At 57.8% G+C, this 13,773-nt stretch overlaps 1 protein-coding gene across 4 annotated transcripts; it reads left to right on the plus strand.

Annotated features, from left to right (window-relative positions):
* The first annotated feature begins 28 nt into the window (after window positions 1-28).
* Window positions 29-11,576, plus strand: TSPAN17 (tetraspanin 17). 4 transcript variants are annotated; one of them, XM_055285088.2, is made up of 9 exons: window positions 29-352; window positions 4,126-4,176; window positions 4,264-4,410; window positions 5,272-5,442; window positions 7,423-7,548; window positions 8,613-8,660; window positions 9,230-9,346; window positions 9,425-9,486; window positions 10,047-11,576. In XM_055285088.2, the coding sequence occupies exons 1-9, from the start codon at window positions 266-268 to the stop codon at window positions 10,225-10,227; spliced, it is 990 nt and encodes a 329-aa protein (XP_055141063.1). In that variant the 5' UTR covers window positions 29-265; the 3' UTR covers window positions 10,228-11,576. The 4 variants fall into 4 exon arrangements, with proteins under 4 accessions (XP_055141063.1, XP_055141061.1, XP_055141062.1 ...); XM_055285087.2 differs by having other exon boundaries at window positions 62-352; window positions 8,613-8,669; XM_055285086.2 differs by having other exon boundaries at window positions 52-352; window positions 9,230-9,486.
* The last annotated feature ends 2,197 nt before the right edge of the window (window positions 11,577-13,773 follow it).

Consider the following 13,773-nt stretch of genomic DNA (forward strand, 5'->3'; position numbering starts at 1 on the left):
GGCGGGGCCCGGTCCGGAGGCGGGGCCCGGTCCGGAGGCGGGGCCCGGTCCAGAGGCGGGGACAGCAGGGCTTCGGGCAAGGAGGTCTGGATGCTGAGGGCGGTCCCTGAGGGGCGGGCGGGGCCCGACCGGCGCTCTGTGTGTCCGAGGCCATGAAGCCGCAGCCGCCCGGCTAGGCCCCGGGCGGCTCTAGCCCAGGGCGGCCCGCGGGGCGCTGGGCCTGGCTCCCAGCTCCGGTTTCCGGGCCGGCGGGTGGCTGCTCACCATGCCCGGCAAGCACCAGCATTTCCAGGAACCCGAGGTCGGCTGCTGCGGGAAATACTTCCTGTTTGGCTTCAACATTGTCTTCTGGGTGAGCGCGGGGTCTGCGCCTTGCCCTGTGCTGGGGGGTGGTGGGAGAGGGAGATTCAGTCTTCTGCTGGCGGAGACCACTCCCTGCCCCAAGAGTTTGGAGCTCGGGATCATCCCCCCACTTCTGCCACCCCCACGCCCACTTCCAGGACCACCCGAGGTAGCTACAGAGGCCCGGATTGCTGGGGGCGGGTCCCAGCTACAGCGTGGGGTCGGGGTTGGGGTAGGGAGGCTCCCTGAGTAATCCCGAGGCCTGGTGGAGAAAGGCAAGGTGTTTCCTTGAAGGCCCCAGGGGCGTGCTAGGTGCAGATTGCCCCCTCTCGCCCAGCCCTCCTTCCTACCCTGGGATGTGGGATGCGTGCCAAGCCCCACCCCTGGTTTAGCCGGTAAGGAGGAGATGCTGGCGTGAAGGGAACCGCCAGGCCCCTTCCCCGGCCTCCTTTCCCTTCCAGTAGTACCTGGGTCAGGTGCCTCACCTTAGGCTCCTGCAAAGTGGAGTGGGTCACAATCCTCTCCCTAACCCAGTCCCGCACAAGGAGGCTGACCTGCCCGGGAGGGGCAGGGAGGGACAATGGCGAGTCCTTGGCGGCTGGGAGGGGATCTCCCCGGTTGAGAGCCTGGGAGCTGGCCTTGGGGAACAGAATTCAACATTCCACAGCTGACAAGCTGAGGCTCCTGGGCAGGGCTGTCCCTGCCGGGGAAGGGAGCTGCTGGTGCCCCTCCCAGGGTGGCATCTGTCCCCCTGGACCATGCCAAGTCATTTTTCCCATCTCTCCAAAGCTGTGGCCTCTGCAGTCTCTGCTCCTGAGGCCTTGGGTCAAGATGCCAGGCCCTTTCACTTGTGTTCAGCGAGACTCAGTGGCACTGCCCCCCACCCACGTGTCACCGAGCTCACTGGTGTGGTGGGTGCCCTTGCACTGCAGCACTAGGCTCTTGAGGGTGTGGGCAGTGTGTGGGAGCACTGGCAAGGAAGTCAGAAGGCCTGGCTGTAGCAGGCCTGGCTGGGACACCTTGGGCAAGTCACCTCTCCTCTCCGGGCCTCAGCTTTCCTGCCTGGGAGGGGACGATAAAGAATCTGCCCCTGAGGGCTATTAGGCAGATACAATGAGTTCAATTTGTTGTATTATCACAACTACCTTATTATCTACATTTTCCAGATGGGGAAACTGAAGGAATAGGCACAGAGAAGTTAAGTCACTTACCTAGGGTCACACAGCCAGAAAATACAGAGCCAAGGTGACGGTTTAGTGGGCAGAGAGTGGAGGTGAGGCAGAGCTGTGAGCAGAAGTAACCTCGAATACCGAGTGGGAGCAGGCATGAGAGACCCGGGTTTGTTGCTGGGCGGAGCGTGGGGTGTTATGTTAAGGTGGCATGGAGAAGCGAGGACTTCCGGTGATGGGTCTGATGTGGCTTCTGTTCTGGAGACCGCTTGCCTGGCTGCTGTGTGGTGGGTGGATGAGGGGCAGGGCCTGGAGAGGTTTGGAACGGGGGCAGGGCTGGGGCAAAGCTGGGATGGTGAGGTGGGAAAGGTGAGGAAGGCTGCTGGGAAAGTCTACAGGCTGAATTGACTGGGCTGGGTCACTTGGGGGCTGGAGGGAGGATTTCAGGTTTGGGTCAAGGTGGCCTAAGGGAGGCTGTCTATGAAACAGGCACAGATGTTTTCATGTTTAATGTCAGGCAGACCCTGGTGTTGTTATGCTTGGAACCTGCTTGTGGTTTCCTTTTTTCTTTTTTTGAGATAGAGTTTTGCTCTTGTTGCCCAGGCTGGAGTGCAATGGCACAATCTCGGTTCACTGCAACCTCCGTCTCCTGGGTTCAAGCAATTCTCCTGCCTCAGCCTCCCAAGTAGTTGGCACTATAGGTGTGTGCCACCACGCCTGGCTAATTTTGTGTTTTTAGTAGAGATGGGGTTTCTTCATGTTGGTCAGGCCGGTCTTGAACTCCCGACCTCAGGTGATCCACCTGCCTTGGCCTCCCAAAGTGCTGGGATTACAGGCGTGAGCCACCACGCCCGGCCATCCTGCTCGTGGTTTCTTACTGCTCCTAGAGTACTGTCAGCCTCCAGGGCCCTGTGGGTCCGGGCTGTCCGCCCTTCAGTTTGTTCCTTGAACTAGACGTGGTCTTGTGTCAGGGCCTCTGCCTGTGCCCAACCCTCCTCCTGGAATAGGCTTTTCCCTCTTGCTCTTTTCATCATTCAAACCTCAGCTGAAATGCCCCCACCCTCCCTTCTGCCCTCTCTAAAGCTCGCCTCCAACCCCAGCATCCCCCATCTCATTGCCCCACTCGATATTTGTTAAGGGATCTGTTTGCATCTGCAGTTTCCTTGTCTGTTCACTCACTGTCCATCTCCCCTGCTGGAGTGTAAGCTCCGTGAGGGTCTAGTCTGTCCTATTCACCAGCGAATTCCCGGCATGGCGGGGATCAGTGCCGGTCGGTCATGGAGGTGTTTGCTGCAGGCGGGTGGACGAAGGGGTGTGGGACCAGCATGAGGTCTGGGTGGAGATTGGGAGATGCCAGTGTCATGATGGGATGGAAGATGAGTGTGAGGAGGAAGAACGGCAGAAGGCTGAGGCTGGAGGCCGTGGGACCAGCCACAGGTGTGGGGCAGGTGAAGGCGGAGCATCCTGGGAAGGAGCTCGGGGAGGAATGGGGTTGAGTTAACTGAGGTGGGGTTCAGGAAGGAGAAGGTGGCACTCAGTCCCCTGTCTGAAGGCCAAGGGCAGGCCATGTGGGAGGAGGCAGAAGTGATGTTTGGTTTCACATCTGCAGACCCAGCAGGCAAGAGGGAAGGGAAGATGTTTCCAGAGAAAGAATAGAGCAGTGTGGGGAGCCCATGGTCAGGGAAGGGAAGGTGATAAAGGCCTTGGCCGTGGCTATGTGCTGAGGAGAAGGAGCCTGCAGAGAAAGCAGGTGGGTGGGGAGGTCGCAGGAGGTGGGGTCATGGCCCTGGGCTTGGGTATGACAGCCTTTCCCCCTCTGAGACTGCACGCCCAGGAACCTGCCCAGGGTCAGGTGTGAGGGTGACCAGCCTTGACATCCAGGGCTCTTCCCAGTAGGGAATTGAGGCAGGAAGGTGGGAAAGCTGAGGATGAAAGAGAGGCACTTGGACTGCCCCGGTAGGGAGTCTAGCTGGTGTTCTGAAGGCCCAGGCAGAGCTGTGGTCATGGGGCAAAGCTAGTGGCACAGGTCAGATCCTAGCTGGATCCTGCTAGGGATCATTGAGATTCCTGTCATTCAGGGGTGTCTGGTTGTGAGCCACGGAAACTGACTCTGCCAGGCGGAGGTTAAAGGGGTAGGATGGGGCTGGGGAGGAGTGTTGAGGGTGGGGCAGCAGTCACACGGCTTTAGGGCAGCAGCAGAGCTGGACTTGGGAGGGTGCAGAAAGGAGGCTAGGAGCCTGGAACTCCAGCACCAGCTTCGATCAGGAGTAGAGGCTCAGTATACTGGCGCCATCACTACCCCCCCCCCGCCACAGCTGCTATTGCTCCTTGGCAGAAGTGTCTTGGCCACTGTCTGCTCCAGTTTGGAGTTCCAGGAAGGGGCCCCTGATGTCCATCCCAAGGCTAGGAGAGGGTTCAGTCCTCCAGGCTGTGTCCTGTGGGGAAGAAGCACTGGGATGTGTTCTTGGGAAGATGGAAAGGACCCCGGATCCCGTTCACATCCCTTGTGCCTCTTCCTCTCTCCGCTGGAAAGGCCCTGGCTACTGGGGAAGGACGAGGGGGGAGGGTCCTGGGGCCGCTCCCAGCCCTGAGCTCTTTGCTGCTGCCCTTACAGGTGCTGGGAGCCCTGTTCCTGGCTATCGGCCTCTGGGCCTGGGGTGAGAAGGTAAGGCAGCGGGCGGGTGTGGGGCTGGTGTGGGACGAGGTGGTGGGAAGGTCAGCTCCCCACACCTGCCTCTGCTGCCCGGCACAGGGCGTTCTCTCCAACATCTCGGCGCTGACAGATCTGGGAGGCCTTGACCCCGTGTGGCTGTTTGTGGTAGTTGGAGGCGTCATGTCGGTGCTGGGCTTTGCTGGCTGCATCGGGGCCCTCCGGGAGAACACCTTCCTGCTCAAGTTTGTGAGTGCTGCCCTCAAGATCCCCTGGGGACCCCCATCTCCTCCCATCCAGTTCTTGCAATACAGTTGGAGCCTAATGATGGGTAGCTTTATTATTATGCTATAATCCTCACCGTTAGATTCATGTTATCTTTATTTACTAGGATCCTTTCTGTGGTATGGTAAGTGACCGAGACCTGGTGGCCCAAGCATGAAATATTTATTGACTCAAATAGGAAAAGTCTAGGGGTGTGCTGGCTGCCGGTGCATTTTGATCCAGGGGCTGCCACAGTTTCACTTGGCCTGGTTTCTCTCTGTTTCTCGGGCTCCCCCCTACCTCCCCCCGTCCCCCCGTTTTGGCTCCATTCCCCGGTGGCAGGAGGCTCAGGAACAGAGCCGGCTTCCCCATGCCCTCCCAGGAACTCCTGCTGGAGGCTGAGAGCTCTCTTCCCAACTGTTTTCCCGAAGTGCTTTAATTGCATTTCCTTGGCTCTGATTGGCTGCCTCTGGGCCAATCCCCGGAGGCCTAGGGAGGCAGTGCTGTGATTGGTGGGCTTTGGGCACTTGCCAGTCCTGTATCTGGGACTGGTGGGTTTGGGGAGGTGGCTCCATCTGAACCTTGGAAACTAAAGGTTTGCGTGGAGGATGGTTTTTCAGAGAGAGCAGGGTGTGATTACCAGACAAAGGGAATTGGAAGGGTAGGAACAACAGATGCCTTTTACCATCATGTAACAATACTAAAATAATAGAAGGTGGGGGCTCTGGGCGCCTCTGGGTCTTGGTGGAGGTAGGGATGGAGCCCTTCCCTGTGGCACACCCAAGCCCTGGGAGGTCACCAGAGCCCTGCGCCTCCAACCCCTACTCTCTGTATGCCCAACCCCAGTTCTCCGTGTTCCTCGGTCTCATCTTCTTCCTGGAGCTGGCAACAGGGATCCTGGCCTTTGTCTTCAAGGACTGGATTCGAGACCAGCTCAACCTCTTCATCAACAACAACGTCAAGGCCTACCGGGACGACATCGACCTCCAGAACCTCATTGACTTTGCTCAGGAATACGTGAGTTCAGTGTCCAGCCTGGGACACCTGTAGGAGGCACCTTCCTGGCAGATGAATGAGGGAACAAGTTCCCTGTGATGGGACCATTTCCTTACCCACCTGGGCTAGCGGGCCCCAGGAGAGAGACCCAGGAGCGTCCTCGTCCAAGGAGAGCCAGCCCCTGCTGATCCTTATGGATCCCCATTTGCCTAGTGCCATAGGGCCACGGTCTTGGGAAACAGAGGGCACGGGCTCCACACTGGTAGCTCCCAGGCCAGGGCCTATGACACACGGGAGAATGGAGGAAATGTGACATAAAAATATAGATTTCTACTTCTGCTAAACCTTGGGCCCACGGTATCGGCTGGAGCTATGTTGCTGCCGCCCTTTTACTGGTACAGAGGCTCTCTGTTTGCCATTGTTCCCAACACTCTGTATTTTCTTATATCTGTCAGCCCTTATTTCTCATTTATACTATGTTTGGCCTCCGTGCATATTAGAGTTTAGACCCCTGACGGAAAGTCTGCCCTCAAGCTTGCAAACTTAACCCCAGTGAAGAGCAGCCAGAGAATAGTTCCCGAAGCCCTATCTGCCTCCCACCTGCACCATCTCGCCCACTCACCCCTAACCACAAACACACAGTCACACACTGTCACCCACAGTCACACCCACACCCAGTCACACACACAGGCACACTTGATCACACCTACACCTACACATGGTCCCACAGTCACACATGAGTCACACCCGATCACACCCACACACGGCGACAGGCCCTTGGTGCCATTCACCACCAAGAGTCAGCTCTGGATCCAGAGGTGAAGCAGAGCTGGTGCCTGCTTCAAGCAGCTCTCAACCCAGGGCAGAGGCAGACATAGCCAGGCAGTTATGATGTGGTTCATTCATTCATTCAGCACAGGATTGTTAAGGGCCTACCATATGCCGGACCCAGAGCCAGGCCCTGGGGATTCGGCAGGGGAAAAAGCTGGGATCTGTCCTCTCAGGGATGGCAGTTGGGAAGAGACAGATGGTGAACAAGGAGGACAAACAAATGTGTGCATGTACACCCGTGTGTGTGCAAAGTTGTACACTGTGGTAAGAGTCAAAATGAAGGGTGGAGAATGGGAAGGCCTCTGCGTGGAGAGCTTGAAGCCTCCCAAAGGAGGAGAAGGAAGAGAAGGGAGAGTGTTCTGTAGCAGGAGCAGCTGGTGCTCAGCAGGTGCCAGGAGGCAGGTGGAGGCTGAGCCCTGCCCTGGGACGAGCACACGCAGGGCATGTGGCAGGCCTGGCTCCTCCAGCTCTCTGGCTCTGCCATGGGGCCCGCCTGTGTCTGCTGCCGAGCTTGAGCTCCCCCAGCCCTGTGGGCTGCTCTCCAGCCCGTGTGCTGCTGCTCAGTGAAGGCTGTGTGCACCCGTGTGCCCCACAAGACCATGGTTCACGGCAGATCCCAACCTCGCCATTGCTCCTGCCTAGGGGACAGCTTAGGGTGTTCTGGTTGGGGGTGATGGGGTGTGGGGTGATGCCAGCTGGCATGGAGGAAATGGGGTGGAATGGCTATGGGGGTGGCAGGATTCCCCTCCGGTCTCTGCACTGAAGAGAGGAGGGCTTTGTAGAACCTCTGGGGCAAGTGTGGGAGGCCTGCTGCAGACATGGGGCCCAGCGGTCTCTGCTGCCACAGGGCTTGGCCCCGCGCCTGCCTCTCAGGTAGCCTGGAGGAAGCCACGGTCGTTGAACCAGTATCCTTGTCCCACTCCCTCCCTTTTTCTAGCCTCTCTTGGGTCTGGGAGGGGGAAGCTCACTGTCCCCTCCCTTGCACCCTTCTGCCTCCAGCAGCCTGGAGGTTGGGCCCAGGCCTGTGGGGGTCGGGAGGTGGCCACCCACTTGGCTGTCCCAGCCCCGTCCCAGACAGCCCTGTCTTCCTGCAGCCTGGGCTTGTTCCCAAACAGGGTGAGGCTCCTGGGGTAGGCCTGGCTCACCTGGGGCTCTCCCCTGCCCCCACAGTGGTCTTGCTGTGGAGCCCGAGGCCCCAACGACTGGAACCTCAATATCTACTTCAACTGCACTGACTTGAACCCCAGCCGGGAGCGCTGCGGGGTGCCCTTCTCCTGCTGCGTCAGGGACCCTGCGGTGAGTGGGGCTGGGGGAGGAGAGGTGAGGGGCTTTCCGGTGCGCAGACTCTGGGGAAACCTCCCACAGGGCCCCGCTCCGCTCTGCCCTGCTCTGGAGGCGTGGATGCTGGGGGAGGTCATTTTACATGGGTGGCACTGAGGCCTGTTGGGGCGCGGCTGCTTTCCCTGTTCAGCAAGACCTGTCTTTTTTATTGTAGTGAGATGGAAACGGCAGGACCCTGGGGCACAGGGATGGGGACTGGCCTGGAGGCCTCCCTGCACCCTATACATCCACATAAACGCAGCCGCAGCCATTGTCTGCTCCTGGCCAGCTTGCAGGTTGGCCGGGCTGTCACTCTCAGTTACGGTTGTATGTGGCAGGGGTTGCCTGGGCCATTGCCAGCCACCACCCCACTGGGCCACCGTTGCAGGTTAGCAGGGAGTGGGGACCTCTGTCCCTTTACAACTTTCTTCAGGGCAGAAACCTCTCCTGGTGATGTTTCTTCGGTCACAGTCCATCTGGGATGCCAAGGGCCAGGTTTCTCCCCATTCTTATAACACACCAGCAGGCAGGATTCCTGAACGGAGGCAGGTCCAGGTTGGCGATTGCAGCCACGCATTCCAGTGTCTGGGAAAGAGGCACGTGGGGCCGGGTGCGGTGGCTCACGGGAGGATCATTTGAGTCCAAGAGTTCAAGACCAGCTGGGGCGGCACAGTGAGACCTCATGTCTCCAAAAAAAAAAAAAAAATTAGACGGGCATGGTGGTACACTCCTGTGGTCCTAGCTACTTGGGAGGCTGAGGTGGGAGGATCACTTGAGGCCAGGAGGTTGAAGCTGCAGTGAGCTATGATTGTGCCACTGCACTCCAGCCTGGGCAAGGGAGTGAGACCCTGTCTCAAAAAAAAAAAAAAAAAAAAAAAAAAAGCACAGGGGCCTCAGCCTCACTTAAGACTGGGGGACACAGCAGAATCCATGGGCCCATCGGCTTCCTCCGAGAAGGAAAAGCCACCGCATTGCCCAGGTACCATGGACCCCATGGGATGCGTCCTCACCAAGTCACTAACTGGCCTGTCTCCGCTCAGGAGGATGTCCTCAACACCCAGTGTGGCTACGACGTCCGGCTCAAACTGGTGAGAGGGGCAGGAACCGGGCTGGGGCAGGCGGGGACACTGGGATGGGAATGAGACTGTCTATAACCTCCTCTGGAAGGCCTCAGGGATTCTTTGGGGAGAGGGTGCTGGGTCCCAGGAACCAGCCAGACACCCAGGCAGCAGAGGAGGAGTAGACCCTTGGGCCTGGGCAGATGTGGGTTTGCTCAGTCCTGCTCTGTGGAGCACCCTGGGGTGCCTGGCTTTGCCCTAGAGGCCAAAGATTTGGCACTCATGAGACAGTCGGCTCTGGAGGAGTGGAGGGAGAAAGACGGTAAGCCGTTAGAGAAAGCAATATGAACAGCCATGTGACAGTCTCAGTTGAGAGCTTGGAAGAAAATAAGGGAGGGGATAGGAGAGGAGCTGGGCAGGCAGGAGGGGGCGTGCGTCTGTGCTGAGACCCCATGGGAAGGAGCCGGCCTTGGGGAGGGCCTGTGGGGAGCAGGTGCTGCAGGTTTAGGCCCTGGGGTGAGCGTGAGCTTGGCAGGCTGGGAAGGCGGGAGCCAGCCTGAAGGGCAGGCAGGCTGAGCCTGGTGCCTGCGTGTCCCCAGGAGCTGGAGCAGCAGGGCTTCATCCACACCAAAGGCTGCGTGGGCCAGTTTGAGAAGTGGCTGCAGGACAACCTGATTGTGGTGGCGGGAGTCTTCGTGGGCATCGCCCTCCTCCAGGTACCCCTGTGGCCCCACGTGCCCCTCCCCTTGCCGGGGCTGCCCTCACTCTCTCCTCACCTGTCCTCTGTCTTACAGATCTTTGGCATCTGCCTGGCCCAGAACCTCGTGAGTGACATCAAGGCAGTGAAAGCCAACTGGTGAGGCCGCCACAGGCCATGGCCACATGCCTGGTCTACCCAGGCCTCTGGGGGGCCCCCCAGGACCCTCCTACTATACTTGTGACGGGCAAGGCTGCAGGAGGCGTTCCTGCTGGGACGGAGCCTTGAGGGGTTCGCCTGAGCCGCTGTGCTGTCCACCCACAGAGAAAGTTGCTGTGCCTCCGCCTGGGCCTCTTGTCCTGTATGCATGTGTACACACACATGCAGGCACACATGTGCACAGGGAGCCACCGTCTCGGCTACATTTGGGGTGGTGGGCTCTCCAGGGGACTAGGAAGGGCGCAGCTCAGAGGGTGCAGGCCAAGCGGGGTGGGAGGTGCTGTGTGGAGGGTCCCCCCCATTCCCTGCCCCCGATGCTGGGACGCACCTTTCTGTGCATAGCTGTATGGGGCACGTTGCCTGAGCCACCGCCTCACACGGCTTCAGAGCACTCTTTTCTATGAGCTGTAACTTTGAGCCTGCCAGGAACCCACCTCAGCCTCAGTGTCCCAGACTCTGAAATGGGTCCAAGAATTTTCTTTCTCTTGCTTGCCTCTCAGGAGCAAATGGAATGATGACTTTGAAAACCACTGGCTTACACCCACCATTTCCGAGGTCCTGTCCACGGTGGGGCCTCAGCAGAACTCTCTGATTGGGGCCCCTGGCCCGGCCCCACCCAGCCAACATGTTTTCTTTGGCCTGGGTGGTTTATACCCCGAACCAACCTTTAAAAATTGGTAGATTTCACATAAAAGTGCAGATCCACAGCTTCTCTTGAAGAATGACCACCTGGCTACACCGGCTCTTCAGTGGCAGCACTGCCTGGGACACTGCCTCCCCAGTCACCGAGGGCCCCAGCTGGCCTGTTCTACTCACCTAAGTGCCGCCTGACCCTTGTGCACTAGGAGCTGGCCTCCCACCTCCGCAGGGTCATTCCCTGCACCTCGAGGCCGCTGCGGGCCAACCGGGAGTGAAACACAGGGACCTGAAGGATGGGGAGGCTGGGCCCCGCTCTGAAGAGGGTGCAGCCTGGGAAGGGCGGCCTTGCTGGGGACTGCGGTGGGAGTAGAGTGCCCAGGAGAGGGTCTGAGGGGTGGGATGGGGTCAGGACAATTTTGCAAAAGAAGTAGCTGGAAGCCATGGGACTGGTGGGAGCCTTTTTGGGGGATCTGGGTGGTTGACTCCTAGGAATCAAGTTCGGCATCTTCGCCATGGCTGCAGAGCTGCCTGATGGGCACTAGAGGGCACGCCAGGCCCACACTCCCTGGGTCTGGCTTCCTCCCGCAACCTCCCTCTAGTAGAGCCTGTGCCTGCCTACTAGCTCTCTGGGGTTCCCAGAGTTTGGGAATTTCTCAGAGCCAACTGGCTCAGGCTTGGGAAGGCTGGCTGCTGCCCTCAGCTCCGCCTCATCAGCTATGCGAAGGGGTATGTGTGGAGTGATCCTGCCGCCCCCTCCCTGGGCTCGTCCAGAGATCTCAAACTCGGATGCCCCTGGGGCCACGTGGGTTGTATAAATGGATGAAGCAGGCCCTTGAGTTGGGAGCCTGCTTCACTTTGACTTTCCCGCTGTTACTGGAGACAAAGACATCGTGATGAGAGAGAGTTCGCACAATCTAGTCGGTATCAGCCACTTTCCTTGAGACCAATAAAGTGTAGTGGGGATGGGGGAGAGCACGGGTCTCCGTCTGACAGTGGCCGCTGCCATATTCAGGTGTAGCTAATTGCTCTGGTGTGGGAATGCAGGCCTAATGCCAGAAATCTGGAGAAGCCAGAAATACAGATTTGTATGTGAGATGTCCTGATTTTTTAAGTTGTTGGCAGAAATTAATCAGAAATCAAATCTGTAGGCCAAACAAGGTGCAGGGCCCAGCTTTGGCCCCATGCCCCTGTAGGTCCCTCTGGGACAGTCACCACTGGGGTCCTGGCTGCTCTGTCATTGAGGGATGCTGGGCACTGCTGCCGGGTGGCCAGGGTGTGGGGCATGCGCCCCGCAATGTGGCTCCTTGGCCCCGCTGGACAGTGTGCTGGGCCCCTGACAGGCGCTGGCTGTGAGTGGTTTGTACATGCTACAATAAATGCAGCTCGCAGCATTGTGCATGTGTCTTGCCTTTTCACTTTCATTTTATCCCTCAAACCACACAACACCCTGTGCGGTGGAATTTCTTTTCCTGATGAGGAAATGGACTCAGAGAGGGGAGGAAGTTGGTGTGGAGCGCAATCTGACCCTCTTGCTGGAGTTTTGCTCCACACCTGTCTTGTGTATCTGATATATTTGGGTAAAACCTCTGTACTCAATAAGGGTGGTACATTCATCCCCCAAGTGTGAGTTGAACATCAACTCAGGAGTGGAGATACAGAGAAGGGCAAGGTCCTGCCCGTGTGCTGCATTCTTGTGGGGAAGACACGGAAAGCAAGCTGGCCAGCACTTTTGTTAGTAATACATGCTATGAAGAAAACAGGAGTGACTGCAGGGGGGCCTGGGAGAAGGCGAGCGGAGGGGCACCATCTCTGGGCTGCTCTGGGGGAACGATGTTCTAGGTTTTGGTACCAACTTCTGTAGAGGCCTTGAAGCCAGCGTGGGCTCTGTGTGAGGGAGCCTGGGGTGGCTGGAGAGGTGGCAGTGGGGAAGGGCAAAGGGCATAAGCACAAGGAAGTGATGTAACCAAGATATGTGTGGAAACAGGATTGAAGAGATGGGGTGGGAGTGATGAGTAGGAGTGGTTGAGGCCCTGGCTGGGAACCCGGAGTTCTCCAAAGCTCAGTTCTGCTACTGGATATCCATTCTTCCATCCATCCACCCACATTCACCATCTATCCATCCATCCACTCACCCACCCACCCACCCATCCATCTACACATTCACTCATCCATCTATCCAGATGTTCACTCAACCATCCATCAATCATCCACTCACCCACCCACCACCCACCTACCCATTCATTCACATGTCCGTCCGTCCGTCCATCCATCCATCCATCCATCCATCCATTCACTCGCTCACCCACCCACCCACCTACCCACCTACCCATTCATCCACACATTCAGTCATCCATCCATCCACTGACCACTCATCTGCCCATTTCTCCACATGTTAACTCATCTATCCATCCACCCACCCATCCATCCACTTACCCACTCATCCATCCATCCACCCACTTAACCACCCACCCACCTACCCATTCATCTACACATTCATTCACCCACCCAGTCACCTACCCATTCATCCACACATCCATCCATCCATCCACCCACTTAACCACCCACCCACCTAGCCATTCATCTACACATTCATTCACCCACCCACTCACCTACCCATTCATCCACACATCCATCCATCCATCCATCCACTTATCCACCAACCCACTACCCATTCACTCACACATTCACCATCCATCCATCCATCCATCCATCCATCCACTTACCCACCTACTCGTCCATTCATTCACATGTTCACTCATCTATCCATCTGTTCACTCATCCATCCACTCACCCACCCTCCCACCTACCCATTCATCCACACATTCACTTATCTATCCATCCACCCATGCTTCATCCATCCATTCAGCCATCCACTTATCCATTCATCCACCCAGCCACCCACCAATCCATCCAGTCACCCACCCACCCTTCCTCCATCCATTCACCCATCCACCCACCCATCCCTCCATCCATCCATCTTCATCCTCCTTCGACTCACTCAGCTGTCCACTGCCATTCACTCGGGTAGGCCCTAGCTAGAGGCTGGGGTGACTGAGGCAGCTCAGACCTGCCCTTGCCTTCCCGGAGCCCAGTATCTTGTTGGAGGCAGACAAGGAATAGTTGTTAATGTGCAGTGTATACGTGGTGACAAGGACGTGATGATCACTGCTAAGTGGGGTCTTGGGCTGGCACAGACAAATTTCCTGTCCCCACAGTAGAACTTAGAGCAGTTCTTTGCACCACCTCTTACCCACAGATGATGCAGCTTCTCCAGATATGCAAAAACACAAGGGAGCTTGTAAGGCTGTCCATCCCTCTAGGAGGGTCCCTGGGCCTTGGAACCAAGCTCACCTCCCACCCTCTGTCAGGATGAGATGCACACTGGCAGCCTGGGAGTCCCCTGTCTAACCACAGGAGAGGCTGCCAGCAGCTCCCTGGTCAGCTTGGTGGAAGGACATCCTGTGACACCAAGATACCCTACAGAGAGAGCTGGAGGGACAGAGAGCACCCAGGCTGGCGAGCTCCTTTATCTCTGGGTGAGGTGGTCATATGGGCTGGAGAGGACGGGCAGGACCTCCTTCTGGGGAG

The sequence above is a fragment of the Symphalangus syndactylus genome, chromosome 7 (genome assembly GCF_028878055.3).
Source record: "Symphalangus syndactylus isolate Jambi chromosome 7, NHGRI_mSymSyn1-v2.1_pri, whole genome shotgun sequence".
NCBI lineage: Eukaryota > Metazoa > Chordata > Mammalia > Primates > Hylobatidae > Symphalangus > Symphalangus syndactylus.

Bases quoted from the DNA above. Each gene is read 5' to 3' on its own strand.
- TSPAN17 (XM_055285086.2), top strand. From the start codon at position 266: ATGCCCGGCAAGCACCAGCATTTCCAGGAACCCGAGGTCGGCTGCTGC. The intron at 4,177-4,263 runs GTAAGGCAGCGG...TGCCCGGCACAG, and splicing joins TCTGGGCCTGGGGTGAGAAG to GGCGTTCTCTCCAACATCTC. The intron at 4,411-5,271 runs GTGAGTGCTGCC...GCCCAACCCCAG, and splicing joins ACACCTTCCTGCTCAAGTTT to TTCTCCGTGTTCCTCGGTCT.